Source organism: Myxine glutinosa, chromosome 9, assembly GCF_964187855.1.
Source record: "Myxine glutinosa chromosome 9, kmMyxGlut1.1, whole genome shotgun sequence".
Classification (NCBI taxonomy): domain Eukaryota; kingdom Metazoa; phylum Chordata; class Myxini; order Myxiniformes; family Myxinidae; genus Myxine; species Myxine glutinosa.
In genome coordinates this window covers 96,207,187-96,233,353 of record NC_136269.1, presented here as the reverse complement: position 1 = coordinate 96,233,353, position 26,167 = coordinate 96,207,187, and the positions used below count along the sequence as shown (strand labels likewise).

At 45.4% G+C, this 26,167-nt stretch overlaps 1 protein-coding gene across 2 annotated transcripts in view; it reads left to right on the top strand.

Moving 5' to 3' along the window:
- LOC137435215 (uncharacterized) overlaps positions 1-26,167 on the top strand; it is a 146,057-nt gene that overhangs the window by 56,149 nt on the left and 63,741 nt on the right. The window contains exon 4 of one of the 2 annotated variants that reach the window (XM_068128795.2): positions 3,137-3,205. The exons of the other annotated variant lie outside the window; for it this stretch is intronic. Coding sequence (XP_067984896.2) covers positions 3,137-3,205 — 69 coding nt within the window. The remainder of the gene's footprint in view (positions 1-3,136; positions 3,206-26,167) is intronic. 2 annotated transcript variants of the gene reach the window in all.

Here is a 26,167-nt window from a genome sequence, read left to right as displayed (position 1 = left end):
TGGGGGTAACAGCAGCAATTTTGAGGGAAGGTGGGACGATGCCTGTAGACAGGGAGGAGTTTATTGTTGCAATGATAAGTGGAGAGAGAGCAGGGAGGGAGGCCTTGACAAAGCTGGAGGGGATGGGGTCAAGAGTGCAGGTGGCAGTTTTCATTCCTATGAGGAGTTCAGAGAGGTCAGTAGGGGAGATTGGGGAGAACCGAGACAGGGGATGGCAGGACAAGGGGGGGCAGGTGGTTGGAGGGGGAGCGGGTGCGGCGGTGGTCAAGCTGTTGTAGATGTTGTCAATTTTACGTTGGAAGAAAGAGAGGAAGGAGATGCAGTTGTCTACTGTGAATGACTGGGTGGTGGTGTTCAGGGGGCGGAGGAGTTTGTTTATTGTCGAGAAGAGTGCTTTTGGGTTTCCGGAGCCAGAGTGGATAATTTGATAGTAGGCGGAGCGGGCGCGGGAGAGGGCATCTTTGTAGTGTTGTAGGTGGTCCTTGTAGGCTTGGGAGTGAACTGTGAGACCTGTTTTATTGCGGAGTCTTTCAAGTTGGCGAGCACGAGTTTTCATCAGGCGGAGTTCAGGGGTAAACCAGGGAGCAGAATGGGTGAAAGAAACTGTTTTGGTTTTTACAGGCGCAAGCTGGTCAAGGCAGGAGGAGAGAGTGTGGTTGTAGTAGTCAGTAAGGTCGGAAGGGGTGTGGAGGTCAACGAAGGGAGAAGTGGACATTTTTTCAGAGAGGGTGGATGAGAATGAGGTAGGTGAAAGAGCGTTTAGCTTACGGAAGGTGATAGTGCGATAATGTCTTGGTGTTGGGGTGGGGATGTTGATGGTCATAGTGATAGCTAAGTGGTCAGAGAGGGTGAGGTCAGAGCCAGAGAGATGGTGCAAATTTAATCCAGTGGAGCAGACAAGGTCCAAAATGTGACCACGGATATGGGTAGGAAAGTCGACATGTTGAGTGAGGTTAAAGCAGGTGAGTAAATCAGTGAAGTCTGGTTATTGTGGAGTCAGTGGAGTCCATGTGGATATTGAAATCACCAAGGAGGAGGATTGAGGGGGAGAGGGAACATAGCTGGGTCAGAAAGTACGAGAAGTCAGACAGGAATGATGGGTGTGGCTTGGGAGGGCGGTAGACGACAGCCATGACTGACTGCATGCGACCAGAGAGTTTAAAAGCCAGGTGTTCAAATGATGAGGATGAGGCGATGGGGATGAGGCTGGTCCTGATGTCTTGACGGTGGATAACGGCAATTCCACCACCTCGGCCCCCCGAGCGTGGTTTATTGACGTAGGAATATCCATTGGGTGTGGTGAGGTTGAGTGTGTAGTAGTCCAGAGGTTGTTGCCAGGTTTCGGTGAGACAGAGAAAGTCCAGTTTGTTATCCAGGATGTATTCTTTCAGGATGAGGCATTTGTTGTTGAGGGACCGGGTGTTGAACAGGGTGAGCTTGATGTTGTTTTGAACAGCAGGGATGAATTCAGGTGATTTAGCCAGGGTTCGTAGGCAGGAGGTGCGATTGTGTGCGTTGCTGTGACCAGGTGCGCTGGGACGATGAGTGAGAGTGCGCTGAGCCGACCAGAGGACGGGGATGGAGTGACCCGATTGCAAATATACAAACTTACGACCGGAGCCACGGTGAATGTACCTGGGTCGTCGGAGGAGTCCATTTGATTTGATGGCAGAGATGCATGATGGGGTGGAGCGGGTATTGAGCAGAAGGAGCCTTGCGGCGGAGTACCGCAGAGCCATGTCAGGCAGGAGCGGAGAGACGAGACGAGGCCAAGGTTGAGGAGGTGAAACAATGGTCCCAACCCATGGGAGCGGGCCCGAGGAAACGAAGGAGCCAGGTAGGTGAAGCCAGGAGCAGAGCCGGGACCAAGCAGAGGGCAGGCAGGAGCAAAGAGACGATCACAAGGCCAAGGTTGATCACGGCAAAGCGGAAAATGCAGTGGCAATCGACCGCCGCCGCTACAAATATAGATCACGGCGGGAAACCGCCACCAAACCGCTGCGATGGTCACAACCCACGAGAGCGTGCCCGAGGAAACAGTGAGCAGGCGAAGGAGCCGGGCAGGCGAAGTAGGGAGCAGAGCCGGGGCTATGCAGAGGGCAGACTCAATGGCCAAAAAATCCGCACGACCACCAAAAAAGCAAGCAACTGACAGTGGCCCGGTCGAAGAAGCGGCGAGCATGTGACGCCTGCGTCCTCTTCATACCGGACAGATGAGTCAAAGGTAGAGCTATTTGGCCACAGTACCAGAAGACATGTTTGGCGAAAAGCAAAGACAGCATTCGACCACAAGAAGCTGATACCAACTGTAAAGCATGATGGTGGAAATATTATTGTTTGGGGCAGCTTTGCTGCATCAGGGCCTGGGCAGCTCACCATCATAGAATCCACTATGAATTATTCATTGTACCAGAGGGTGCTTGAGGATAATATGAGGCCATCTGTCAGAAAGTTGAAGCTCAACCGAAGGTGGACCTTGCAACATGACAATGCCCGTAAACATACCAGTAAATCCACCAAGGAATGGCTGAAAAGAAAGAAATGGAGGGTTCTGGAATGGCCAAGTCAAAGCCCGGATCTAAATCCCATCGAGATGTTGTGGGGGGATTTGAAACGAGCTGTGCATGCAAGAAATCCCTCAAACATCGCACAGCTGAAAGAATTCTGCATGGAGGAGTGGGCAAAAATTTCTCCCAGTCGATGTCAGAGACTGGTAGACAGTTATAAGAAACGCCTACTTGAGGTTGTTTCTGCCAAAGGGGGCAATACCACCTATTGGAGCCAAGGGTGTACTTACTTTTCCCACATGCGAAATTTGCATTTATGTTTATTTAAATTATACAATGGACTACAAAATGTAAAAGTTTCATGATATTTGTTATATTATATCACCTTTATCTGTCAATATTGTTGAAATGAAGATCAAATAGCTGTATGTTGAAATATGTTGAAAAAGTCAAAACTTTACATGGGGTGTACTTACTTTTCACGTGACTGTACATATTACAAATAATAATCAGAATTAACATGATTGGTCAAGCACAGGTAACATGCCAAGTGCTGTGAGCACAGGAATGCAAGCATTTAGTTTGTCGTGTGATGGAAATTATAAATGAGTTGTTTTTTTTATTGCAAGGTCAAATGCTGTTGGACAAACATGCATATGGAGACATCAAAAGACAACACCGGACTTGGCCAAGCACAGGTAATGACCTTGGGGAAAGTATCGGAACTTCCCGGAGCATTATGTGCACTGGTGAAGCAATAAGCGATCTTGCAACGTTGCTTATCACTCTACGGTCAGTGGGGCAATTAAGTAAAACTCAAGCTCTCTCCCCCCCCTCCCCCCCCCCCCCCCCCACTCTCCTCAGCGCCATTTCCCACCCTCCCCCACGGGATGTCAACTGAGTATTCTCTATATTCTTAGCGTCAGGCAAGGAAACAGCATGTACCAGTAAAGTCTTTGCTATGACTCAGCTAGGGTCAGAATCGAACCGCCTACTTCCCAGACTGAGTGGATGCTCGAACCACAATTGCTGAGTTTGGTGAACTTACAAATTTACAAACAGAATTGCAATTATGATGGTGAACTTACAATGCTTCCAGGTCCAATTTATTTGTTATCTTACATGTCTGTAATCCTCATGGCCATCACTTTAAACAGCTGCCTATTGTGCTTGTGGACTTTGCATGATGCACTGTTATTTAGCTGAAATTGTGAAGTCAGAAGGAAAGATGAATTTGTGATAAGGATTGTTGTTAAAATAGCAGAGAGCATGCTATGGTGAAGCAATACCACTGCTATGTAAAATGAAGTCGTACAATTTAACATACAGTACGTGTACTAGCAAGGCTCCAACATCAGCAAGAGAAGATGCATGTACCGAAACGAGTACTTATCAATTCTGGAGGTAGTCAAATAAATGTCTTCATGACATGGAATACAGGGTACGAATTTGACTCCGAAGTGTACTTATAAAGATTACATTTTACCAATCATTTAATCTTTGTGTTTAAAAAAACAACATTTCAATTCAAGGATTTAACAGCAAAATAAATATAAAATAATAAGCCTTGGCACAGAAAAAGAGCCTTTGGCAAATCACGCTTGTTTATTTCCAGTTTACTTGGTGTGATATAATCCCATCCACATCAACTTCCTCTTGGTTGACTTAAACACTTGCCATCTACTACATTCCATTTACCTAACACGACCTTTAGATCCACGTCCCATAATAATCAACAATGATGCAGCATTTAATCTATTGGAAGAGTCCACGTGAACAATGCAACATCACAAAGGCCTAATCTTGCAAAAGATATACTGAAGGTGAGAATGAATGAATGAATGAATGATCGTTTTAAGGCCATGTTCCCCGCTAGAGCGGGGGTTAGCCTTGCGGGCCCCATGACAATCATGGTTCCCTGTTTTGAGGCAATGTTTTTATGGCCGGATGCCCTTCCTGACACCAACCCTTAGTCGCCTCTTACGATGCGCAGGGATACAGTGTACCTATTCTAAACCAGGGTACACACCGTGATCATTCATCCCAGTAAGCTGGTGCTCAATTTGCTGACCTCAGAAGGATGACAGGCTGAGTCAACCCCCCTGGTGTTAATTTGGCGATCGACCGGGATTCGAACCCAGGATCCTAGGATCCCAAGCCGGCACCCTAACCGCTAAGCCAACAGAGAAGGCTGTATATCCACCTTCGAAAGATTCTTTGCTGACATCACACCTGGATGACTGTTGTGGTTAAAATTTCACCCTACGGGGGTAGAAGGTGAACATGCTGTCAATTTGAGCTATCATACCATCCAATATTTTTTTAAATAACTGACTTATTGAGAAAGAAAGCCCATCTCTCTCCTTTTGTTCTTTCATGTCGAGCAATATTTCTCTCTCTGATGGACCGTACTCTTCGTAGAGCGTTGGTGCTGCCAAAGCAGGTCCCCGAGCAAGGGTTATACTTGCTCGGGTGCTTTGCCATTGCCTTCCCAGTAGTTAAGTTATTTATTATTTTGAATTTGTTAGTTATTTGGAGTTATTTATTTGTAAGTTATTTGGAATTTGTTCATGGTATCGGCAATAGCTCACCGACTCTTTATGAAGGACATAGTAGAGTCTTTAACGTCCAGCAACGAATGCCGGCAGATGGGACGCCCATTTGACATCTATCCGAGGGACGAACCACCTCGACTCCTCTCCGGCCTTGCTTCCCCTGCTCTGCTTGTGCTCTGTCCACTAAGCATTTCCGCAGGACACACAAGGTCTGCCAGTAACCCTCTTCTGGTGAAACTGCCAAAATCAAGACTCTTTACTCACCTTCACTTTCATTCCTCTTTTTCCCCACCTCTGGAACAAGCTCCCTCACTCTCTTCAATCCCACTCCTCCCTCCAGGTCTTCAAAACAGCTGTTCACCACCATCTCTTATCTTCCCCCATCCAAAGCTTTGATCTTTTATACCTCCGTTAATCCACCCCAAACACATCCTTCAAATTCCCTGTTTTATTTCCTGAAAGCCCCTGTAGTGTCCATCTTGTTTATCCCATAGACTCTGCCCCAGCCCTCTCTCTTTCACAAATATCCCTGTTCTCTACTGTTTTGTACTTCCCTCTCTCCCCTTCTTGTCTCCCGCTCCCTTTATTATATGTTATATGTGTTAGCTCACCCACGAGCCTAGACTAAGTATACAAAAAAAAATAATCTCATGAGCAGCTCCTCGGTCATATCCGCATTCTCTGGATACTTTCACCCATTTGTTTCTTTCGGATTCATCACAAGACCCATCTTCTCTTCATTTATTTGCAATGCTCTTCAGCAATGTTGTCAATTCAATAATTTAGACAGCACTAACAAGGCTGTATCATCAACAAGTTCTGTTTCATGGCCAATTCTCTCTGTCCGCTTCAAGGTGTGGGTGGTACTTCTGAGTCGACTTTCCAAAGTAGGCTGGCTACCTCATAAGAAGTGTCGTGCCAAGTTGAAAAGGTGTGGAAAGAAAATGATGACCTCTGCTGTGTTACATTTTCCACCTCAAACAAGTTTGTATTTTCACACATTCGACCAGCTTCTGTGGAACGTACTTCGTCAGGAGTTTCCACAAAGCATCTCTACTGATAGAATCACATGCTTGGTTTCAGTTGGTTTCCCGAGGCTGAATATCTGACCTGCACCACTAAGGTAGTTGGAGGGAGAGGGGGAGTCCAGGTCAATAAATCATGACCAAACACAAGACTTATGAACGAGAGTAATATCTCAACGCTACGTAAGAACATGTGCGAACTGCAAGATGGTGGCACCCATGGGGATATTTAGCAATGACTCGCCAGGGTGCTAACTAACCCTACCGTCATGACCACTCCTTTTCCTCCATTGGCTCTTTTTAGACATGAAACTGTTTAACAACAAAACAAAAATATGGTCTTCACAGGGGTAGACTGCCCTCCAGCCTTGGGGGTTATTCTGCCCCATGATAAGCAAATGTATAGTGATATGAAATTTTTAATCCAAAACTAGATGGTATTCATGGAATACTTACCCTGCGCAGTCAACTTGGTCTGAGCCAACTCTTCTGTTTTTGAACAGCTTCTTTCTTTGATTCAGTATGGCTGCCAGACCACGTGAGCGATGACATCATACATTTATATTCTCTCATACAATTGTTGCATAGATCACGCTCAATAAATTTCATACTGATCAGACTAAGCGTTGTCTCTGTCGAATTATGACGGCATAATTAAGGCACCAATGACATCATTGTTAGCAACATTTATTCCTCATATGGAGTTCTTTACAATGAGCTACGGTTCGATTTTTCCATGGAGCGGATTTGGAGATTTAGAGGTGCAACGTTTTTTGTTTTTTTCCAAGATGCCACCTGTACCACATGACTTGTGACGTCATAATTATCATTAAAAAATTATACAGGAGGAGGCGCTCCTATGGTGAAAATTTCGTGTCCATCGGACCAACAGTTGCAGAGATATATATTTTTCATACTGCTCAGATAAAGCATTGTACTTAGCGAATTATGATGTCATAATGAAGGCATCCATGACATCATCATTAACATATCTTATTCCCCATGGGGAGGACTTGACAATGAGCCATGTTTCTATTTTTTCCCCATTGAGCTTTTTCGGAGACATCGAGGTGTAACAGTTTTCCAAGATGGCGTCTGCACCATGTGATCTATGACATCATAATTATGAATAAAAAAAATTATACAGGCGGAGGTGCTCCTATGGTAAAATTTCGTATCAATCGGACTAACGGTTGCCGAGAAAATGAATTTTTAAAATGCAGACACGCACGTACGCCACACGTACGCACGTACACAACTGAATGCCTAATCCTGCTTTTTGCTTCGTGAGTGCAGGGTAATGAAATTCTTTAAGTGGGGAAGGCTATGATGTCGGCCAGAATGCCGAGGTTGGGTCAAAGTCAGAGGACGTTCATTGATGACGCAAGTTGGTGACCCCCCTATCACATGTGCTACGAGAAAGGCTAGTCTTGGACTGGGGGTTAAGTTAAAGATGGCCATCTGGTGCCTCACTAACAAGGACTGGTATAGTTTCAGAACAGTCAGCTGGGGTTGAGAGCTCAGAAAGGATGTGTGGTTGGTCTGATGGCTATAGTGTCGGTTCCTGCATGAAGACATGTTCTGCATGTTCCCGCCATTTTGTTTTTCGTGAAAAACCACGAAAACCCCTTGTTCTCCGCAACGGCTGAACGGATCAAGCCCAAACTTGGCATGTATATTCGCATACCCATGACGAACAAAAAAGCCTCGGAGCACGACGTCATCCGACACATGGTTTCAGAGTTATGACGTTTTTAAGCACAAACTAGAAATGGTATCACCTCCATAATTTGTGAAGATATCGAGTGGAAACTTTACAGAAATGTTCCTCATGGGGGGATGTTTCAATGTTACTTGAGACGTTTTGATAAGTCACATGGTTGGCCGCAATAAATAATGGAAGGAAAATCCTAAAAAGCTTGTAACTCTTGAACCACTGCATTGATCGACTTGAATTTTTAACGCAATGTAGCTCTCATCAAGCAGAACAAGTGTGCAAAATTTCAAGATGATTGGATGTACGGTCTCGAAGTCTTTATTGTTGAAAGAAGAAGAAACGCACCATTTTGTCCTTCCAGGCCATGATCACGATCACACGATCTCCCGCGGTCATTTTAACCTCAAATAAAATTCTAATTTAAGATTTGTCAATAGCTGAGGTATATTAACAAACGAATAAAACAGATTTGGTCAAATTCTGACTTTTTTAACTCGATCGCATTTCACAAAAAGTTGTGAGCAGCTAAATCAGCAGAAACGTCGTTTGGCTTCTCAGATAAAATAAATAATTCTGGCTCTGCAATTTCAGGTTTATCTTCTTTTAAAAATCGCTTTTTCTGCAATTATTGCACGGATTGACATGAAACTTTCACCACAGGTGCGCCACGGGATGTGTTTGTGTTTGTGTGTGTGTATGTGGGGGGGGGAGGGGGGGATGTGTGTGTGTGTGTGGGGGGGGGGAGGGTGTGGGGGTGTGTGGGGATGTGTGTGTGTGTGTGTGTGTGTGTGTGTGTGTGTGTGTATTTGAGAATGTGCGTGTGTGTGGATATGGGTGTGTGTGGGGGCAGGGGGTGGGGGCGTGTGTGTGTGTTTGTGGGGATGTGAGTGTTTGTGTGTGTGTGTGTGTGTGTGTGTGTGTGTGTGTGTGTGTGTGTGTGTGTGTGTGTGTGTGTGTTTGTAAAAGAGAGAGACTTTGCAGCATGTTTTTAAATTGGAACTGGGTTGGTATGTTGGTTGTTGACGGCAAACTCTTATTATCAAGCATTTACATCATAGATTGAGTTCTCGAACGGCAGTTTGTGCCCCCCCCCCCCTAAACCCCCCTGCGGTTACCCTAATGTCCCCCGATTAGATTTGTTCTGACGCCGAGTCTGGCCGTAAGAATTCGGTGATCTGGCGTTGGCGGAGGGAGTTGACGTGGGCATGATACTGCTCCTCGTAACCTGCCAGTGCAGCATTAATAAAGGAGCACCTTGCTTCACTGTTGAATGTTAAATCTTATCTACGTTTCTACGATAATCACGGTTTTGGTAAATACCTCGCACTGTTGACTCATTTATCCCAAATTTCTTTCCAACACTTCGCTTTGTTTCACCATTGTCTATCAACTGCACAATTTCGAATTTCTGAGCGTAAGTTAAGTTCTTCCTCTTCTTGATTGCCCTTGATTTCTCTTTCCCCACGCTCGGTGATGACGTAGCACCCTTTCCACCATTTCCGGTGCGCAAAAGCACGTATTTGCGGCGCGATAGTCGTGTGTTGTGCAGTTTTTTAGGTTGCCGCGATAGCAGAGAAATGCGATAGCTGAGTTCGCGATAGCCGAGGGTTGAGTGTATATATATATATATGTACAGTCACGTGAAAAAGTAAGTACACCCCATGTAAAGTTTTGACTTTTTCAACATATTTCAACAATATTGATAGATAAAAGTGATATAATATAACAAATATCATGAAACATTTACATTTTGTAGGCCACTGTATAATTTAAATAAACAAATGCAAATCTCGCATGTGGAAAAAGTAAGTACACCCCTACATTTATCACTACTTCAAACACCTAAAATTAGAATCAGGTGCACCAGCTCAGGTGCAAATGATTAGAACATCGTTAGAGAGGATCTTGGAGGAACCTGTCTTATTTAAACCTCAGACATTGAGCTTGGTTTGCTCTTTGTTGTTGAAGTGTGCGGCGTCACCATGCCTGGATCAAAAGAGCTCTCTGAGGCCTTCAGAAAGAAGGTTATAGATGCCTACGAGTCTGGGAAGGGATTTAAAAAGATCTCCAAACAATTTGAAATCAATCATTCGACTATCCGGAAGATCATCTATAAGTGGAGAAGATTCCAAACAACTTCCAACTTGTTCAGGCCAGGCCGCCCCAGCAAGTTCAGCCCGAGAGCAGACCGCAAGATGCTGAAAGAAGTCTCTAAGAACCCCAGAATGTCATCAAGGGACCTACAGGTAGCTCTTGCCATTGTTGATGTCAAAGTGCACGAGTTTACCATTATAAAGAGGCTGCACAAATTTGATCGACATGGGAGGTGTGCCAGGAGGAAACCTTTACTGTCCAGAAAGAACATCAGGGCAAGACTAAAGTTTGCCAATAAACACCGAGGCAAAGACCAGCACTTCTGGAACAATGTGCTCTGGACAGATGAGTCAAAGGTAGAGCTATTTGGCCACAGTACCAGAAGACATGCTTGGCGAAAACCAAAGACAGCATTTGACCACAAGAACCTGATACCAACTGTAAAGCATGGTGGTGGAAATATTATGGTTTGGGGAAGCTTTGCTGCATCGGGGCCTAGGCAGCTTACCATCATAGAATCCACTATGAATTCTTCATTGTACCAGAGGGTGCTTGAGGATAATGTGAGGCCATCTGTTGGGAAAGTTGAAGCTCAACCAAAGGTGGAACTTGCAACATGACAATGACCCTAAACATACCAGTAAATCCACCAAGGAATGGCTGAAAAGAAAGAAATGGAGGGTTCTGGAATGGCCAAGTCAAAGCCCGAATCTAAATCCCATCAAGATGTTGTGGGGGGATTTGAAACGAGCTGTGCATGCAAGAAACCCCTCAAACATTGCAGAGCTGAAATAATTCTGCATGGAGGAGTGGGCAAGAATTTCTCCCAGTTGATGTCAGAGACTGGTAGACAGTTATAAGAAACGCCTACTTGAGGTTGTTTCTGCCAAAGGGGGCAACACCACCTACAGACTTGGCATTTAATATTGAATATTTTTTTTTTCTTGATTTGGGTTTACTTTCTTAACTCAGTTTATCAATCTGGTGAGTTTCTTTTACACTTTGGTGATTTATTTGTTAAAAGAACCATGTCACTGATTGTCTGTCGCAGCAAGAATTCAACAACAGGATTATATCACAGCTGGCGTGGCAAAATGTACGGACAGGCGCATTTGATGATTGGCTTCACAGTCGGGTATACAAGGGTTGTTGCGTTCTGTATTAGTGGAAAACAACTGCTGCACGTCTCCAAAAGTTATTGCCGCTTCCTCTGGAGATGGTCCGTCAACTCGACAATGCTGTTTGTCATGGAGTGGTGGCTTTACGAAATTACGGCATGAAACAGCGTGCTATTGCTCGGCAGTATGGCATCACTCAAGGTCAGGTGTCAAAGATCCTGAAACGAAATGCTCAGAGGGGTGTCCCTACTCCAATACCGAGGCCAGGACGTCCCCGCGAAACCACAAGGAGGGATGATCGCCAGCTGCACCGGTTAGTCCGCAATGGCCGTACCAAGTCAGCTAATCGGCTTAGGGCTGAGTGGCAGCAACTGACAAATGTGCCTGTATCCAGAAGGCTAGTCAACCAACGACTGGTTCAAGCAGGCTATCGTGCCAGGTGTCCCCTGAGAAAGCCACGCCTGACCAGACAACATCGCCAGCGCCGATTGCAGTGGGCCAGAGAGCACCGTCAATGGCAGCCAGGACACTGGAATCACGTGATCTTCAGTGACGAGTCTAGATTTCTGGTCTATCGTCAAGATGGCCGCGTCTGAGTGCGCAGACAAGTGCATGAAGCCTACAACAAAGATTGTTTAGTGCCAAGAGTCCAAGTTGGAGGTGGTGGGGTGACCGTTTGGGCTGCTTTTCATGCAGGGGGCAAAACTGACCAGGATGTTCTGAATGGAAACCTGAACCAGTTCAAGTACAGGGCCATTCTGGAAGAAACATTGGTTCCATTTGCTCGTGCAGCCTTTCGAGGAAACTTTGTCTTCCAAGATGACAATGCACGGCCTCATCGTGCTCGCATGATCCAACACTTTCTTGCTGACCATGGTGTAGAGCATATGGAGTGGCCTGCCATGTCCCCGGATATGAATCCGATAGAGAACTTGGCAGAATTTACGCGTTAAATCGACCACTTGGACCAGCAGCCGACCTCTGTGCGTGAATTGCAGCAGGCTATTGTCACTGCATGGCAAGCGATTCCTGTCCAAACCTTGGCAAATCTCGTGAACAGCATGCCTCGACGTGTACGTGCTCTCCTGAATGCTCGTGGGGGTTAAACCAAGTACTGAACTGTAATTTTACTGTCTGTAATCCCAGTCGTAACTTAACTTTTGTTTTTGTTAAAAAAATTTTTGGCTAATGTGCAAAATAAAGAGATACTTCTGGAAAACGTACAGAAGTTTAACACAGTACTGTCCATGAATTGAGTTCGATATCAGTTTACATCACTTTCAAGGATCAATTTATTTGTTTCGAAATGTCAAATGTGGTCTTTGTTTCTTTTAAAGGTCACATTAACAAAATGTAGAATAATTTCAAAACATAATTCCAATGAACTTTTGGTTCTAAGACATCTTGAAAAGTAAGTTCACCCCAACAAAAAAAATATTCCATATTAAATGCCAAGTCTGTATTTGAGCCAAGGGTGTACCTACTTTTTCCACATGCAAAATTTGCATTTATATTTATTTAAATTATACAATGGACTACAAAATGTAAATGTTTCATGATATTTGTTATATTATATCACCTTTATCTATCAATATTGTTGAAATGAAGATCAAATAGCTGTATGTTGAAATATGTTGAAAAAGTCAAAACTTTACATGGGGTGTACTTATATATATATATATATATATATATATATATATATATATATATATATATATATATATATATATATATATATATATATATATATATATATACATACATACATACATACATACATACATACATACATACATACATACATACATACACACACGTATATTACTACATATATTAACACATAGAATCTCTGCCTAGCAACCAGATCCAGATTTTGTGTATAGATGCGTACAAATATCAAAATAAAAGCATTATCTATTGACATGTGTTTTACTAGCTGGAAATAAGACATTTTTCAGATTAATTAAGTTTCTTCTTGTCTTTTCTTTGTAATACTCATATAATGATATTTAGTGAGAGAACCAAAGGCCCTGTGGTACATATTGTCGTGTGGATGGCTCTATTAAGACGGAGCACCTATGGATGACAAATTGAGCTTACTTTGAGGCGTTAGCAAATACGGACTTCACTAGATATGCGTGGGGGGAAGAAGGAAGGAAGAAGAAGCGGCAGCTTTACCTGTCGGTCCTGAGCAGTCTTCAAACCTGCAAAGTAATTAAACTCACACCGAAAAGGGAATGAGAATGTACAAAAGTAACATTTATTAAACGGAACCCGAAACAATGGATGCGCCGGTAAATAAATGTCCTAAGTTGGGATCCCACACACCTCACTTCAAAAACAAGCACAAGGGAGAATTAACGAAAGGAACCGTGCCGTGTGGTGTGAGCTTATCTCAATCTGGCTGAGGTGTGTCAGGGATCGTCAGGCCCCGAGCTTGTCGTCCGAACGCGGCTCCGGTTGGCGGGAAGAAAGGCCTCGACGTGCCCTTGTTCGCCCACTGCTAGGCCAACGTACGCCGCTGCGGCAGGCCTCGCATCCCCGCGCGATCACTCGTGAGGTCCCGTGCGTGAATGCAGGGAAGGAGGATCGTCAGCGCTCCAATGTCTCTCCAACATCCGTCGTCGCCCAACAAGCAAGGGTCCAGGGTCAGAGGGCAATGGCGGAGGGCAAGAAGAGAAGAGAGTCCAGGGCAAGCCTGAATGTCCAAGCGCAAGGGAGTAGTCCAAAAACCGAGAGCAGAAGGGGCAAAATTTTGGTCTCCTCGTCCTTTTATCGGCCGCCCCGTGACGTCACCGGTCCCCTGTCCCAATCCACACCGGCCAACATCACAGGCTCAACCCTCCACCAATGGCCGCGTCACTTCTCTCTCATGCCATCCGTCGGTGGCCAATCGGTTCGTCGCTTCTTGCTCCCTTCCTTCCACCAATCCCACGGAAGCTTCTTGCCCCTCACTTGACCAATCACGAGCTCTTCCTTACTCTGCCAATCGGAGGCCTGCTTCTTACTCGCCCTGCCTCGATCTCACCATCAACCCTTCGACCAATCCTTCGCAAGGTGGGCGTGGCCTCAGCCTGCCTGAGCAATGAGTGTTGCTATGCAAGTTCGTGATGTAGCTGGCTGCAGCTCCAACGGCAGTGCCCCGAACTGGCCTCCGGTGAGTCTTCTTGTTCTTGTGGCGGATGGGAATTTAAGTAGCGCTTGTGTGTTGTAACTAATGGGCCTAACTAATGTCTATGGTGCGTTGCCATACGGGACAAAGGAATGATCACAGAGGGAACGACGTACAAGAGAATTAACATAATCCCTACAACTACTTAACATGCCCCATTCCTCGTAATGGGGACGAAGATGCACCTTAATCCGAACAAACCGCCTAAACAGAACTTATTACATCGAGATTCCCTATCACGACAACCGGAGCATAATACCTATGCAGATCTACCTGGATTTATATTTGTCACTACCCCACCAACATAACAATATGATAACTGGCCATTGCTTATTCCCGTGCATTGCGTGCCCATTTTCGAACTCAAGAAACACTTGTAACCACCCTGCTTCAAACATACGACACACCTGATGAAATAGATGTGGATGAAATGCGTCAAATTTGTCAAGGCCTTCTGGCTGGTGACCAATCTCCCAACCACGAACTATCAAGTTACACAGTTTTACAACTCAGCGGACTTCTTCAGCAGTTATGTTGACATGCCAAAGCTATAGGTCAAACTGCGAAACTGTGGGTGCAATATTTTGAGCAGGTAAGCATCATGCGCTTATTTGTCCGAGCTCAGAGGAACTTAATCTTCATTGTGTAAAGTAAATGTTGCCACATCCTCCTGCTTCGGGACATGTCGCGTATGCCAAATCAGCCCACCTCCACTTCCAGCAAATATTCGAACTGAAAGCTAAGAGGCCTGTGGAGGACTACAACAAGTTCACTGGAGGTTTCTTTACCATCCACCGAAGTGAGAAATTATGGTCTGGCGTGTGGTCAGACATGACACTTAAACAGGTCCATTAATGATCCATTAAAACATCAGGAGGACTGACGAGGTCATGGAATAAGTGAGAGTACACTTGCGAAGTGGGTGCTAGCCCTTCCACTGTGTATGTGCCAACTTGTAATGCCTTTGAGAAATTGCCAGGAGTTACTCCAGGAGTCCAGGTACATTTGAGCAGCATTGCAAGGAGGTGCTTCCATCAAGGCAAGCCAGAGACACCATGGCGTGCAATGCTTTCTTGAGTGGCTTAATGCACATCCTGTATTTGACAGCAAGCCCCCTGACATGCTTGTTTCTCCCTCTACTGGAATTGGTGCAGATGAATGCATCAACTGTGTTACAGATTCGTCACTTCTGCTGTTGTGGTTTTCATCCACTTGAAACACTTCTAGTTCTATGTATTATTATTATCATTGTTTAAGTGAAATGGCCATTAGTATTATCAAAATGTAAAAGGGTTAACTTTAAATGAAACAGGAAACCGGATCGGGAACCGGAAGACGACGACGAGGAAGAAGAAGAAGGCGAGGGCGTGGCGAGTGAAGTCGGACAAGAAGCGAGTAGCTTCCAGCTCCGTAGCGAGCGTTGTCGAACGAAAGTCGCGAGTGAACTTTGAGTTTACTTGAAAGGAGTTCCTGTGATAGGTGTTATCGCTGGGGGATTGAAAAACCTGCGTGGTCAGGTTTGGGCGTTGCGATTCTGAAGAATCATCGCCGGGTCGTGTCGACTCAAGGAAGAGCCGTCGGCCATTTTGACACTCGCGCTTTGTTCAGTAAAAGGTCTTGGCTACGCATCAGCTTTTTCACCATCCTGTCGTCTGTCGGGGATGTGTGTGCGCAACGCTGAGTTTGAAGTTTAAGTGGCGGTTCACCGACTGAAACTGGGAACGTTCCTATCTGGAGGGGGCCTTTGGGATTTCCCATTCCGCTGCGAGTTTGCTTTTGGTTTTGGACCACATGACTTTTTGTGTCGCTTTGACCGCCTACGCTTGAGAGCTGCTTCGGTGGTGCGACTGCCCTTGCCATCCGCACAGGATTCTGGTCTCGATTGGACATTGTTCTAGCGATCGCTGGATCGAGTCAACCTCGTCTTGAGGACGGGAATATAGAGACATTGGGGAAGGGTTTTCCACTCACTTGGAACACCGTGAGTTATCCTATGCTAGTTGATGGTACCATCATAAGTTGTATTGAGTGTACTTTTGATTGCTATTTGTTGTACCGTTATTCTTGTGTGATTTTTAATACAATATTTGTTTGTTGATAATCATTGGTGTGGTTTCACTATTGATTTCTGACACAGAATAATATATTTTTCTGCCGTGTCTCCTCTCGGGACTCGGAGGTACATCGCGACCAGGGGGTCGGGGAGGAGCACGTAACAACTGTGATGATGCTGATATGATAATTGTGGGACATTAGCTATTAAGCAAATGTTTGGCAAAAATGACAAAGTAAAACAAATTGCTGCAATGAATAACACTGTCAAGATATGCAATGAAAACGTTACAGTAAATCCAATTCAACTCTTCAATTGCACAACATACATTATTAATTCAAGCTCAGGGTTGGAACGTTTCATGAAGTATGAGCTAGCACCACAATCTCCATCGCTGTTTGACAATACAGTCGGACCCTGCTATTCGCGGTTCTGCTATTCGCGGTTCCGCTATTTGCGGTTCCGCTATTTGCGGTTCCGCTATTCGCGGAATTCGCGTTTGATAAAATGCGACACGTTTCTCTATTCGCGAAAAAATGTCCTGCAAATTCACGTTTTTTTTGGTTTTTTTTGCGGCTGTGTTCTGCAAAATCGAGGTTGTTTCCCACCTATTCATGACCATGTTCCGCGAATTCGCGATTTTTCAAGGGCGCAACAATTAATTCGTGAGCCGCTAGCTTGACACATTTATAAAACCCATCTTTTACCAGCCATGCAAAAAGCAGCTGGACATACGCAAAAAACCATCTTCTACGAGCTGCGAGCATGACCTGCTGTGTGATATGCATTTTCATGGCTTTTGCGGCCAGTGAATTTTAGCTGGACTATAATCGAGAGCTTCGCGGGATATCCCACCAGATGTGTAAACAATTCACTTCTGCGAATTATAGAATATAAACGCTTCATTAAATCGATTACAGTTTGCAATTTACGGTAAAGCATCAGAGATGTTACACAATGAAAATGCTTCGGAGGATGTTCTATCAGCTACGAAAACATGTCAGAATTATAGAATGCAAATGTTTCATTAAATCTATTACGTATTGAAATTAGCAGATAGGCTCAATAACCACAATGCTCTCAATCCTTCATATACAGACTGTCCTCAATTTCGATCATTGTTCTCGTCCCGTTGCTTTGACCTGTGATTTTGACTTGCTCTACTCATCGTTCAATAATGGCTCCCAAGCGCAAGACCATTGCCCTAGATGCGTCGACCACCAAGAGGAAGAGAAAAGTCATGAGCCTTAGCCAGAAAGTGGAGCTGCTCGGCCGATTTTAGAGAGGAGAGAGTGCGGCCTCTGTGGGCAGGCATTATGGCGTCAACGAATCCACCATTCGCTACATACGGAAGAACGAGAAGGCAATTCGTGACAGCATTTCAGCGAGCGCTGTATCGAGTACAAAGGTGGTCACCCATGTCCTGGATGTACACACGGAAAGGATGGAGAAGGCTCTCGGCATATGGATCGAGAACAACATGCAGAAGTATGCCTTTGAATGGACCTCTCATTCGGGAAAAGGCCAAACAAATTTACGATCATCTGTCTGGCGCTGGCGCGGGTGGTGCCAGCATGAGTGATGCACCGAGCGATGATGGTACAAGCAGCCCGACTTCATTCACTGCAAGCAGGCGATGGTTCCATCGTTTCAAGGAGCGGTACTGTCTCAAAAATGTGAAACTCTCAGGGGAGTGTGCCTCCGTGGACCATGAGGCGGCAAAAGCGTTCCCTGCTCAACTCACGAGGCTGATCGAAAAGAAGCAGTTGTTCAATGCTGACAAGACTGGCCTCTTCTGGAAAAAGATGCCCGCGAGAACTTTCGTCTCGAAGCGCAAGGAGTTAGCATTGGGATTCAAGGCTGCCAAGGACCGAGTATCTCTTCTCCTCTATGCAAACGCAAAAGGTGACCTCATGCTGAAACCCATGATGTTGTATCGTTTGCTGAACCCACTTGCTCTCAAGGTCAAGAACAAGCAAACTCTGCTTCTTTTCTTTTGGAGGGCCAACAGGAAAGCCTGGGTGATGGCAGCAATCTTCCTGGACTGGTTCCGTAATTGTTTCGTCCTTCAAGTGGAGAGGTACATGGTGGACAAAAACCTTGTGTTCAAGGTTATCTTGCTCCTGAACAACGCTCCTGGCCACCCCGTGAACCTGGACATGGCTCACCCGAACATCGAGGTGATCTTCCTGCCGTCCAACTCCACCTCCCTCTTCCAGCCACTCGACCAAGGTGTGATTTCAACTTTTAAAACGTATGACACCCGTCGCACCTTTCACCGCATTTTGGATGCGATGGAGTCTGACCCAGGGCTCACCTTCTGGCAGTGTTGGAAGGATTTCAACATTGCCCCACTGCATCAGCGCCATTAAGGAGTCACTGGATGAGGTGAGAGCCTCCACTATCAACGCATGCTGGCACAACCTGTGGCCACAGGCAGTCAGAAACTTTACTGGCTTTCCTGATAATACTGAGAGGAGGCATGTGATTGTCAGGTTGGCACTGCAGTTGGGAGGGGAAGGATTTGATGACATGCAGCCTGAAGAGTTGGAGGATCTCATTGCCTCACATGGCGACAACCTCACTGAGGAGGAGTTTGAGGCCATTATGATGGTTACTGAGGAGGAGGAGGTGGGCAGGGATGAGGAAGAGGTCCCGAGGTCTAACCTCACAGTCCAGTTCCTGGGTGAGTTGCTGCATGGTATGCAGGTGCTTGTCGACAAGTTGGAAGATGCTGACCCAGTCGTGGAGAGGTACCTCAAGTTCAAGAGCGGCTTGGATGATTTGCTTCTCCCCTACAAAGAGCTGCATCGAAACCTGCTGCAATCTGCCAGGCAGCTCTCCATTTCCCATTTATTTCACCCTGCTCCCTCCACCTCAACACCACCAGCACCCTCCTCTCCTACCGTCCTCTCAGTGTCCTCACCAGCGTCCTCACCAACACCCTCAGCTGCTGCCTCTCCTGCATGTCCTGCCTCTCCCTCAGTGCACGACGTTGCTGGACTATCATTTGGGTCATCCTCAGAGTTCGAGGAATTCATGGGATTTTAATTGATCACCACCATCACCATCATCACCATCACTATCATCATCATCATCATCATTTTAAAGTTGCTTGTGTTTGTAAAATAAAAAATTTAAACAGTACATGATGGTGTTGTGTTTTTTTTAAATTTCACAGTACGGTATGGTAAAGCACTTTTAATAAACTGTAAGCGCATTCCTTCAATAAATTGGAAATGGTACCTGGTGTTGTGTTTTTTTATTTATTTGTAAGCATTTTATGTGAAACTGTAATCATGTGCATTTGCGGTCGGAAAAATTTTAAACTTTAAAAATTTTCCTCTGAATCAGGAACCGCCGGGAACCTATAACGTATCCTCCTTTTCCCCATTGAAACAATGCCGCAGCATACATTGACGGGATTTTCATTGAACTTCGTGGATTTTCATCGACCTTCCCGGGTTTTCGTGGACATTCGCGGGTTTTGTCTCACCATTTCCGGGACTTTCATCGACCTTTCGCGGATTATTCGACATTCTCGGGATTTGTGTCACCATTCGCGGATTTTGCCTTGCCGTTCACGGTTTGGTCCTCTATTTGCGGATCTTCGTGACTCGGAAACATATCCCCCCTTTTTCCATTGAAACAATGCTCCACTATTCACGGGTTTCGTTATTCGCGGATTTTCCAGGAACGTATCCCCCGCGAATAGCATGGTCCGACTGTACATCTATAAGAAAACCAACAGCTGCATTGTTGGAATCCTTGGCACCCCCTGGAAGTAATACACCTGACTACGCACACTTTGTCTTCATTGGTGGTCACTTTCTTCATGCTGTTGTTTGGCCTCGCCCAGCAACCTATGATGAAATATGTCAAATGTATATCAAGCTATGTTGCGAAGCACTACCAGACAACTGCAATCGTTATTTGATGACGATGGAAAGTCAGCAATGGATAGGAAATGATCTTCCTCTGACAGAGTGAGGATGGCAACAGCTCAACAGCGCATTGGTCCCTGTGCCTACTGATCTGCCAGCTACACCTGAAAAACTTATGAAACTCATAAGCTGAAAATGCAAAGTAGAATGTATGAGTTGGTGTGGGTGCAGACGAGCAGGGATGTCATGCTCTGCAATGTGCAGCCACTGAATGGGTTTGGGATGCACGAACTCACCACAGGCTGAGGATCTTGTCACTGAGGATGACGACTCAGAGAGAGGTTGTTGAGATACTTAATTCTCCTGAGAACAAGTCAAAGAGTGGTTCTTGAGTATATCTCGAGTTATATATGATGCACACTGTATGTTGTTATGCCAGTATTTTAGTAGTAGTGTTAAGTGGAGGGTGGGGTGGTGGATTTATGTGAACTTCAGCTGGGTGATGACATAATGAGAGCTTCTCTCACCCCAATATCATCAAATGAGCTTGATAAAGAAAAGACAAGAAACTTAATTCATTTGAAAAAGATGCCTTATTTCGAATTAGTATAAACCATGTCAATAGATTATGCTTTTTTTTGATACTTGTATGCATGTATTCACAAAATCCGGATTCTGGTTGTGAGGCAGAGAAATGCTATCTGTTAATATAATATATATTGTCTTTCTGATGAAACAAATATGTTTATACTGCATCAGATTGATATATATGTGATGAAGTGAAGTTTTATAGTAGCCTCAGAACGCACTCGGGTCTTCAAAAAGACATTGCTAGATCTCGGGAAATGTTGGATTGAATACGTCATAATATTTATTGTGAAGTGCATTCTGACTTTTCCTGCCATGCTTTGGATGAGACTAAGAGGAGGCCAGATGTGACTGGCACTGAGGGATATCTATGCGAGGTTCCAGGGCATCTACTCAAGGTTCCAATGCAAAAGTTGTGTCAGTTTCTGGGATGTCAGGTGGGAGTTCTCATTCGATAACTTTGCTGGGCTATATGGTTGTGTGGTGGGGCACATAGGACATGGGCTCGTCGCCCAATGTGACGATCTTTTGACCTTTCTTTTGATCTGTCACTCTGGTCGTAGTCAACGTGTGGCCCTGAATGGATTTCTCTCATCTCCTGTTTCCTGTTCAGGCTGGAGTTCCCCCAAGGCAGTGTTCTGGGCCCTGTGATTTTTCTGGTCTTAATCAATGAGCTCTCCGACTCTCTTGAAAATCCTCTCCATCTCTTTGCTGATGACTCCACTCTCTGCCGCTCCATACCTCATCCCTCAGATCGGCAGTCTGCAGCCTCCTCACTCTCTGCAGACCTGGATAAAATCACAGACTGCTCAAACAAGTGGAACATGTCTTTCAATCCCGACAAATCTCACACTCTCACTATGTCTCTCTGAAAAGACCGACTGGACAACCCTCCCATCTACTTTCTGAACAATCCTCTCCAAGAAGTTCTGTCACTCAAGCTTTTGGGTCTCACTATGTGCCATGATCTTTCCTGGGAAAACCACATTTCCAAGCTGGCCTCCAAAGCCAGTCGCCAAATGGGCATCTCCCGTCGTGCGAAGTCCTTCCTTGGCACACCTGAGCTCCTCACCACATACAAGGCTTTCATCCACAGCTCAATGGAATACTGTTCTCCCCTTTGGGCTGGTGCTCCTACCTCACACCTAGCTCGTCTTCACGCTGTTGAAACGAAAGCTTTCAGAATCATTGGAATCTCCCGCGATGAAGCTATCTCCAAGGGCCTTTCACTCACTCACCGCAGGGAGGTAGGTGGTCTTTCTATCTTCTACCAACTCCTATCTGGCCTAGCTCCCCCAGCTCTATCTGTGCTCTGTCCCCCAAATATTCCTACAGGTCGCACAAGATCTGCCAGCAACCCTCTTCTGGTGAAATTGCTAAAATCAAGACTCTCTGCTCACCTTCACTCTTTCATTCCTCTTTACTCCCACCTCTGGAACAAACTCCCTCACTCTCTTCAATCCCACTCCTCCCTCCAGGTCTTTAAAACAGCTGTTCACCACCATCTCTTATCTTCCCCCATCCAAAGCCTTGATCTCTTCTACCCCCGTTAATTCAAATCCTGGAAGTTCTCGCAGTGTCCATGTGTTTTATACGTCTCCCACCCCCCCCCCTCCTTCCCATGCCCCTTCTCCCCAAACCCTCTCCCTCCCACAGGTCTTCCGATGTCTCTGTTCTCTCATGTTGTACTTGTATGCTTCCCTCTCTCTCCCCATTTTGTCTCCTGCTCCCTTTATTGTATGTTTTGTGTGTCGATTTTTTTTTGTGATTGATGTTAGCTCTTACACGAGCTTCGATCTTGTATGCAAAAAAAAAAATCTGTATCGGTGAGTTTGTGGTGTCATCCAAGATAACCTAATGCTTTGCTGGATGAACTGCGATGTCATTAGTTTCAACATCAAGGTTTTCATGCCCTCAAATTGAAATACTCGTCCATCTCGTGTAAGTGTAAGGTTGGTTTCTCCGATGACTGAAAGGGGAAGACCCGTCAGCTTGATGGACAGATTGTGAACTCTGCAGAATTTTTATCCCCAAGTCTTCGTGGTAGCTTCACGGATTAGGTTGCCAGTTGCCCCACTGTCAATAGTAACTCAAACGGTGTGGTGGCTGTGGAATGTGTCGATGTATGGGGATTGCCGAGTCTGGTCATGTAGAATGGTGGGCAACTCGGAATGATGTGTGGCAGAGGCATTCTCCTCAACGAGAACACAAGCCAAGTCTGTCGATTCCTCATCCGACTCATTGAGGATGTTAGCCACTTGACATGCCCGTGCAATGTACTCGTGGTCCTGTTCCCCTGTTCCGGGAGGTGTGGACATTCACTCAGGAAATGGTGGTTGGCTGTGCATCCCACCTACATGTCCTATAGGGGACAATACTTTGTAAGTCTGTTGGGCTTTGGTCTTGTTGAAATTTGTCTGTATGGTGTTAGTGGAGGTGCTGTCTGGCGAGAGAATTAAGGTTTTTGATGTTAAAATGCACCTGGATTTTGCATCTTCAGAAGTGTGAAGCTCATCCAACAGCGAGTCAAGAGCTTGCGATATTTCTGGCTTTATCGAAGCTCAAGTGTGGGAGGTCACTGTGGATTACGAAAAGCCATGTGAGCACAACAATGTTTTCAAGTAAGGGAGAGATAGCTCTTCATCTTCGATGACATCGTGGCCATGGTGGGAGACACCACTTTCCCGGCGGAGGAGATGATCTTTAACCTGGAAGTTCTAGCAATGTCCATGTGTTCATCATCAGCATTGAGACATATTGAGGCGAATTCCATGATGTGCCCTCCAGTGGATTGAATTCCAAAATGCAATGAGCTTGACTGCCAAATATTGGTTATGGATGTCGAGTTTCTCACAATTGTTTTGAAAGATAATTGGACAGTAGTTTGCAATCTGTTCAAGCATTAGTTCCAGCAGAGACTTTTTGTTAGGTGCTTTGGCATCTGACAGCAGGGGCAGTCATCGTCAGTGAATCGACAGAGGGACCCTCCACCTTGTCTCTTTAGATCTTCTCATGAAATCATATACAACAACAAACAACATGCATTTTAAAGGCCATTTTCCCTGCTAGAGCGGGGGTTAGCCCCTGCGGTCCCCATGACAATCTTCTCCATTTTGCCCTATTTTCTGCATCTCTCCTTGTTAACCCCCTTGCCCGCATTTCTTCTTCCACCATCTTTAGCCAAGTCTTTCTCGGTCTTCCCCGTCCTCTACTTCCTTCTACATTCATTTCCATCACTCTTCTCAACCAGTCACTTTCATCCTTCCTCAACACATGACCAAACCATCTCAACCTGTTCCTCTTCACAGCATCAACCACAGGATCTATTCCCATCATCTTTCGCAATTCATCATTTGTCTTCCTCTCTCTCAACGATACTCCGCACATCCACCGAACCATTCGCATTTCCACCCTTTCCAGTCTTCGTTGCTGCTCTACGTTCATTACCCATGTCTCGCTCCCATAAATCATGAAATAATATGCTGTACATTATTCTGTAAAGGATAATCTTTGTGAAGACTTCTCAGCTGTAACCAGGAGGCTGAGTCCTCTTGCGTTGGAGCAAATATTCCGGACACCTTTATTGTGCAAATAAGATCCATCTGCATCGTATTTCAGATTGTTTGCATTCAAGTACTGAACTATAACGGTGGATGATAGAGATTGTGGTTTCAAATCTGGTGACCAGTGACCACAAATCTAGTGACCAAATTACAGTGGTGAGTAACTGTAATTGGGGTTTTCTTTCTTTTAATTATAGCTGGTCTTATTAATGACCACTGCGTTGGTGTTGTGCACTTACTGTGGAATACATCGTTTCCATAAGATGCTTTTCTTGCTTGATATTGTCCACATGACTACATTTTGTCGACGTTGGAGGGCTGAGTCAACCCACCTGGTGTTAATTCAACGGCTGACAGGGGCTCGAACTCATGACCCTATAAGATGTCAAGGCAGCCACCTTGCCCGTTAAGCTAACACCAGCCTGCCATAGATAATTTAATGACAGATCGATATGTTGCATTGTCCCAAATATTGCTGTGTTTAATTTTTGAGCTGATAGTTTTGTCATCTCATCTCAAAACAATCTGAATTTAGATAATCCGTAACGATTCTCACTCTGAAATAATTTTTAAAAAAGAACCCTCGTTTTTCTTTTGGGGAAAAAGTGTTTTTTATGAGTATGCAAGGAAGTTTTGAATGGCCATAATTCTCACCTGCCATCGTATGCTTGGCCTTTGCTGGTGAAGACTGGCTTATCATTGGAAGCACAGTGCCATATTGCCACCAAAAGACCTGGGAAGTCTTATGAGATGCCTGTTTACTGATGTATTTTTCTGTTGCATTATCAGACGATAGTATTTCCGAGAAACGTGACAGAATACTGAGTCTGAAAAGTAAAACGCTATTCTTTATTGAGATTCGAAAAATCCTCGACGTTACGCAGTCGGTGCTCGCATGGAATGGTTAATTTGAATCCGGCAGCGCCTCGGCCGGCCCCGGAGCCTTCTGCGGGTCCTTCTACAGGCAGATGGGAAGCGGGCAACATGGCGGGCCGGCCTTTATGATCGAGTCAGCTCAACCGATTCGACGTGTCTTTCTCTTTAGCCTTTTGGCAACGGTTGCGTCCCCACAACGTTTCCAAGCCGCTGGGAGGTGCAAACTGTGGTCAAAATGATTGCTGCAAGGTAGGGTAGAGGAGGAGGCGAAGGTCGCACGTGTCTTAAATGGGACGTGCGCCTCACTTCAATGTTCTAAACGTTTATCCTTGTAACGTGGTTGAAAAAGGATTCGCTCGATATTGTTAACGTGGTAATGAAGGTGGGTTTATAAGTGTTAACTTGCCAAACCTGAATAGTAAAGGTGATTTTCCTTGAGTACCTGTGTGAGAATGGAGATTGGATCTTATTTGTCACTGCGCTTAAAATAAATAATTAATTAGAACCCCCTCTCTTTCTTCCCCACATTTTTCGCCGTTGTGTTGGTTCAGAAAAACACAAATTGTCCCATCGCCCCAACCACACCTTTCATTACCCCCATTATGCCCCCTTCCTCCACTACAGATCCCCTCCCCCGTACTGCTTCTCCCGCGTCCCCCATTGTTGAATCCCCTGTCGCACCTTTGCTAACTGTGGGACCGCACAACACCCCAATCCCACTCCCCCACCCCATTTTGTTGTCTCCTTCACGTCACTTATTCTCTTTGTCTGCTCTGCTACACCCAACGCCCCCGCCCCCCAATTACCTTGTTCCCACCGAAATTGCTCTTTCCTCCTCACTTCGCCTTTGGCCCTGTCATACCCGTTCTCCTCTCCTTTCCTCTGATACACACACTCCCTTTTCAAAGTTGAACCCTTTTTGTGGCCTGTTATCTGACCCTCTCCCTCGACTCAGTCGACTGCCTTCCCAACCTCACTCCTCCCTCACCGTTCATTCCCCCTTTCCCCCCACTTT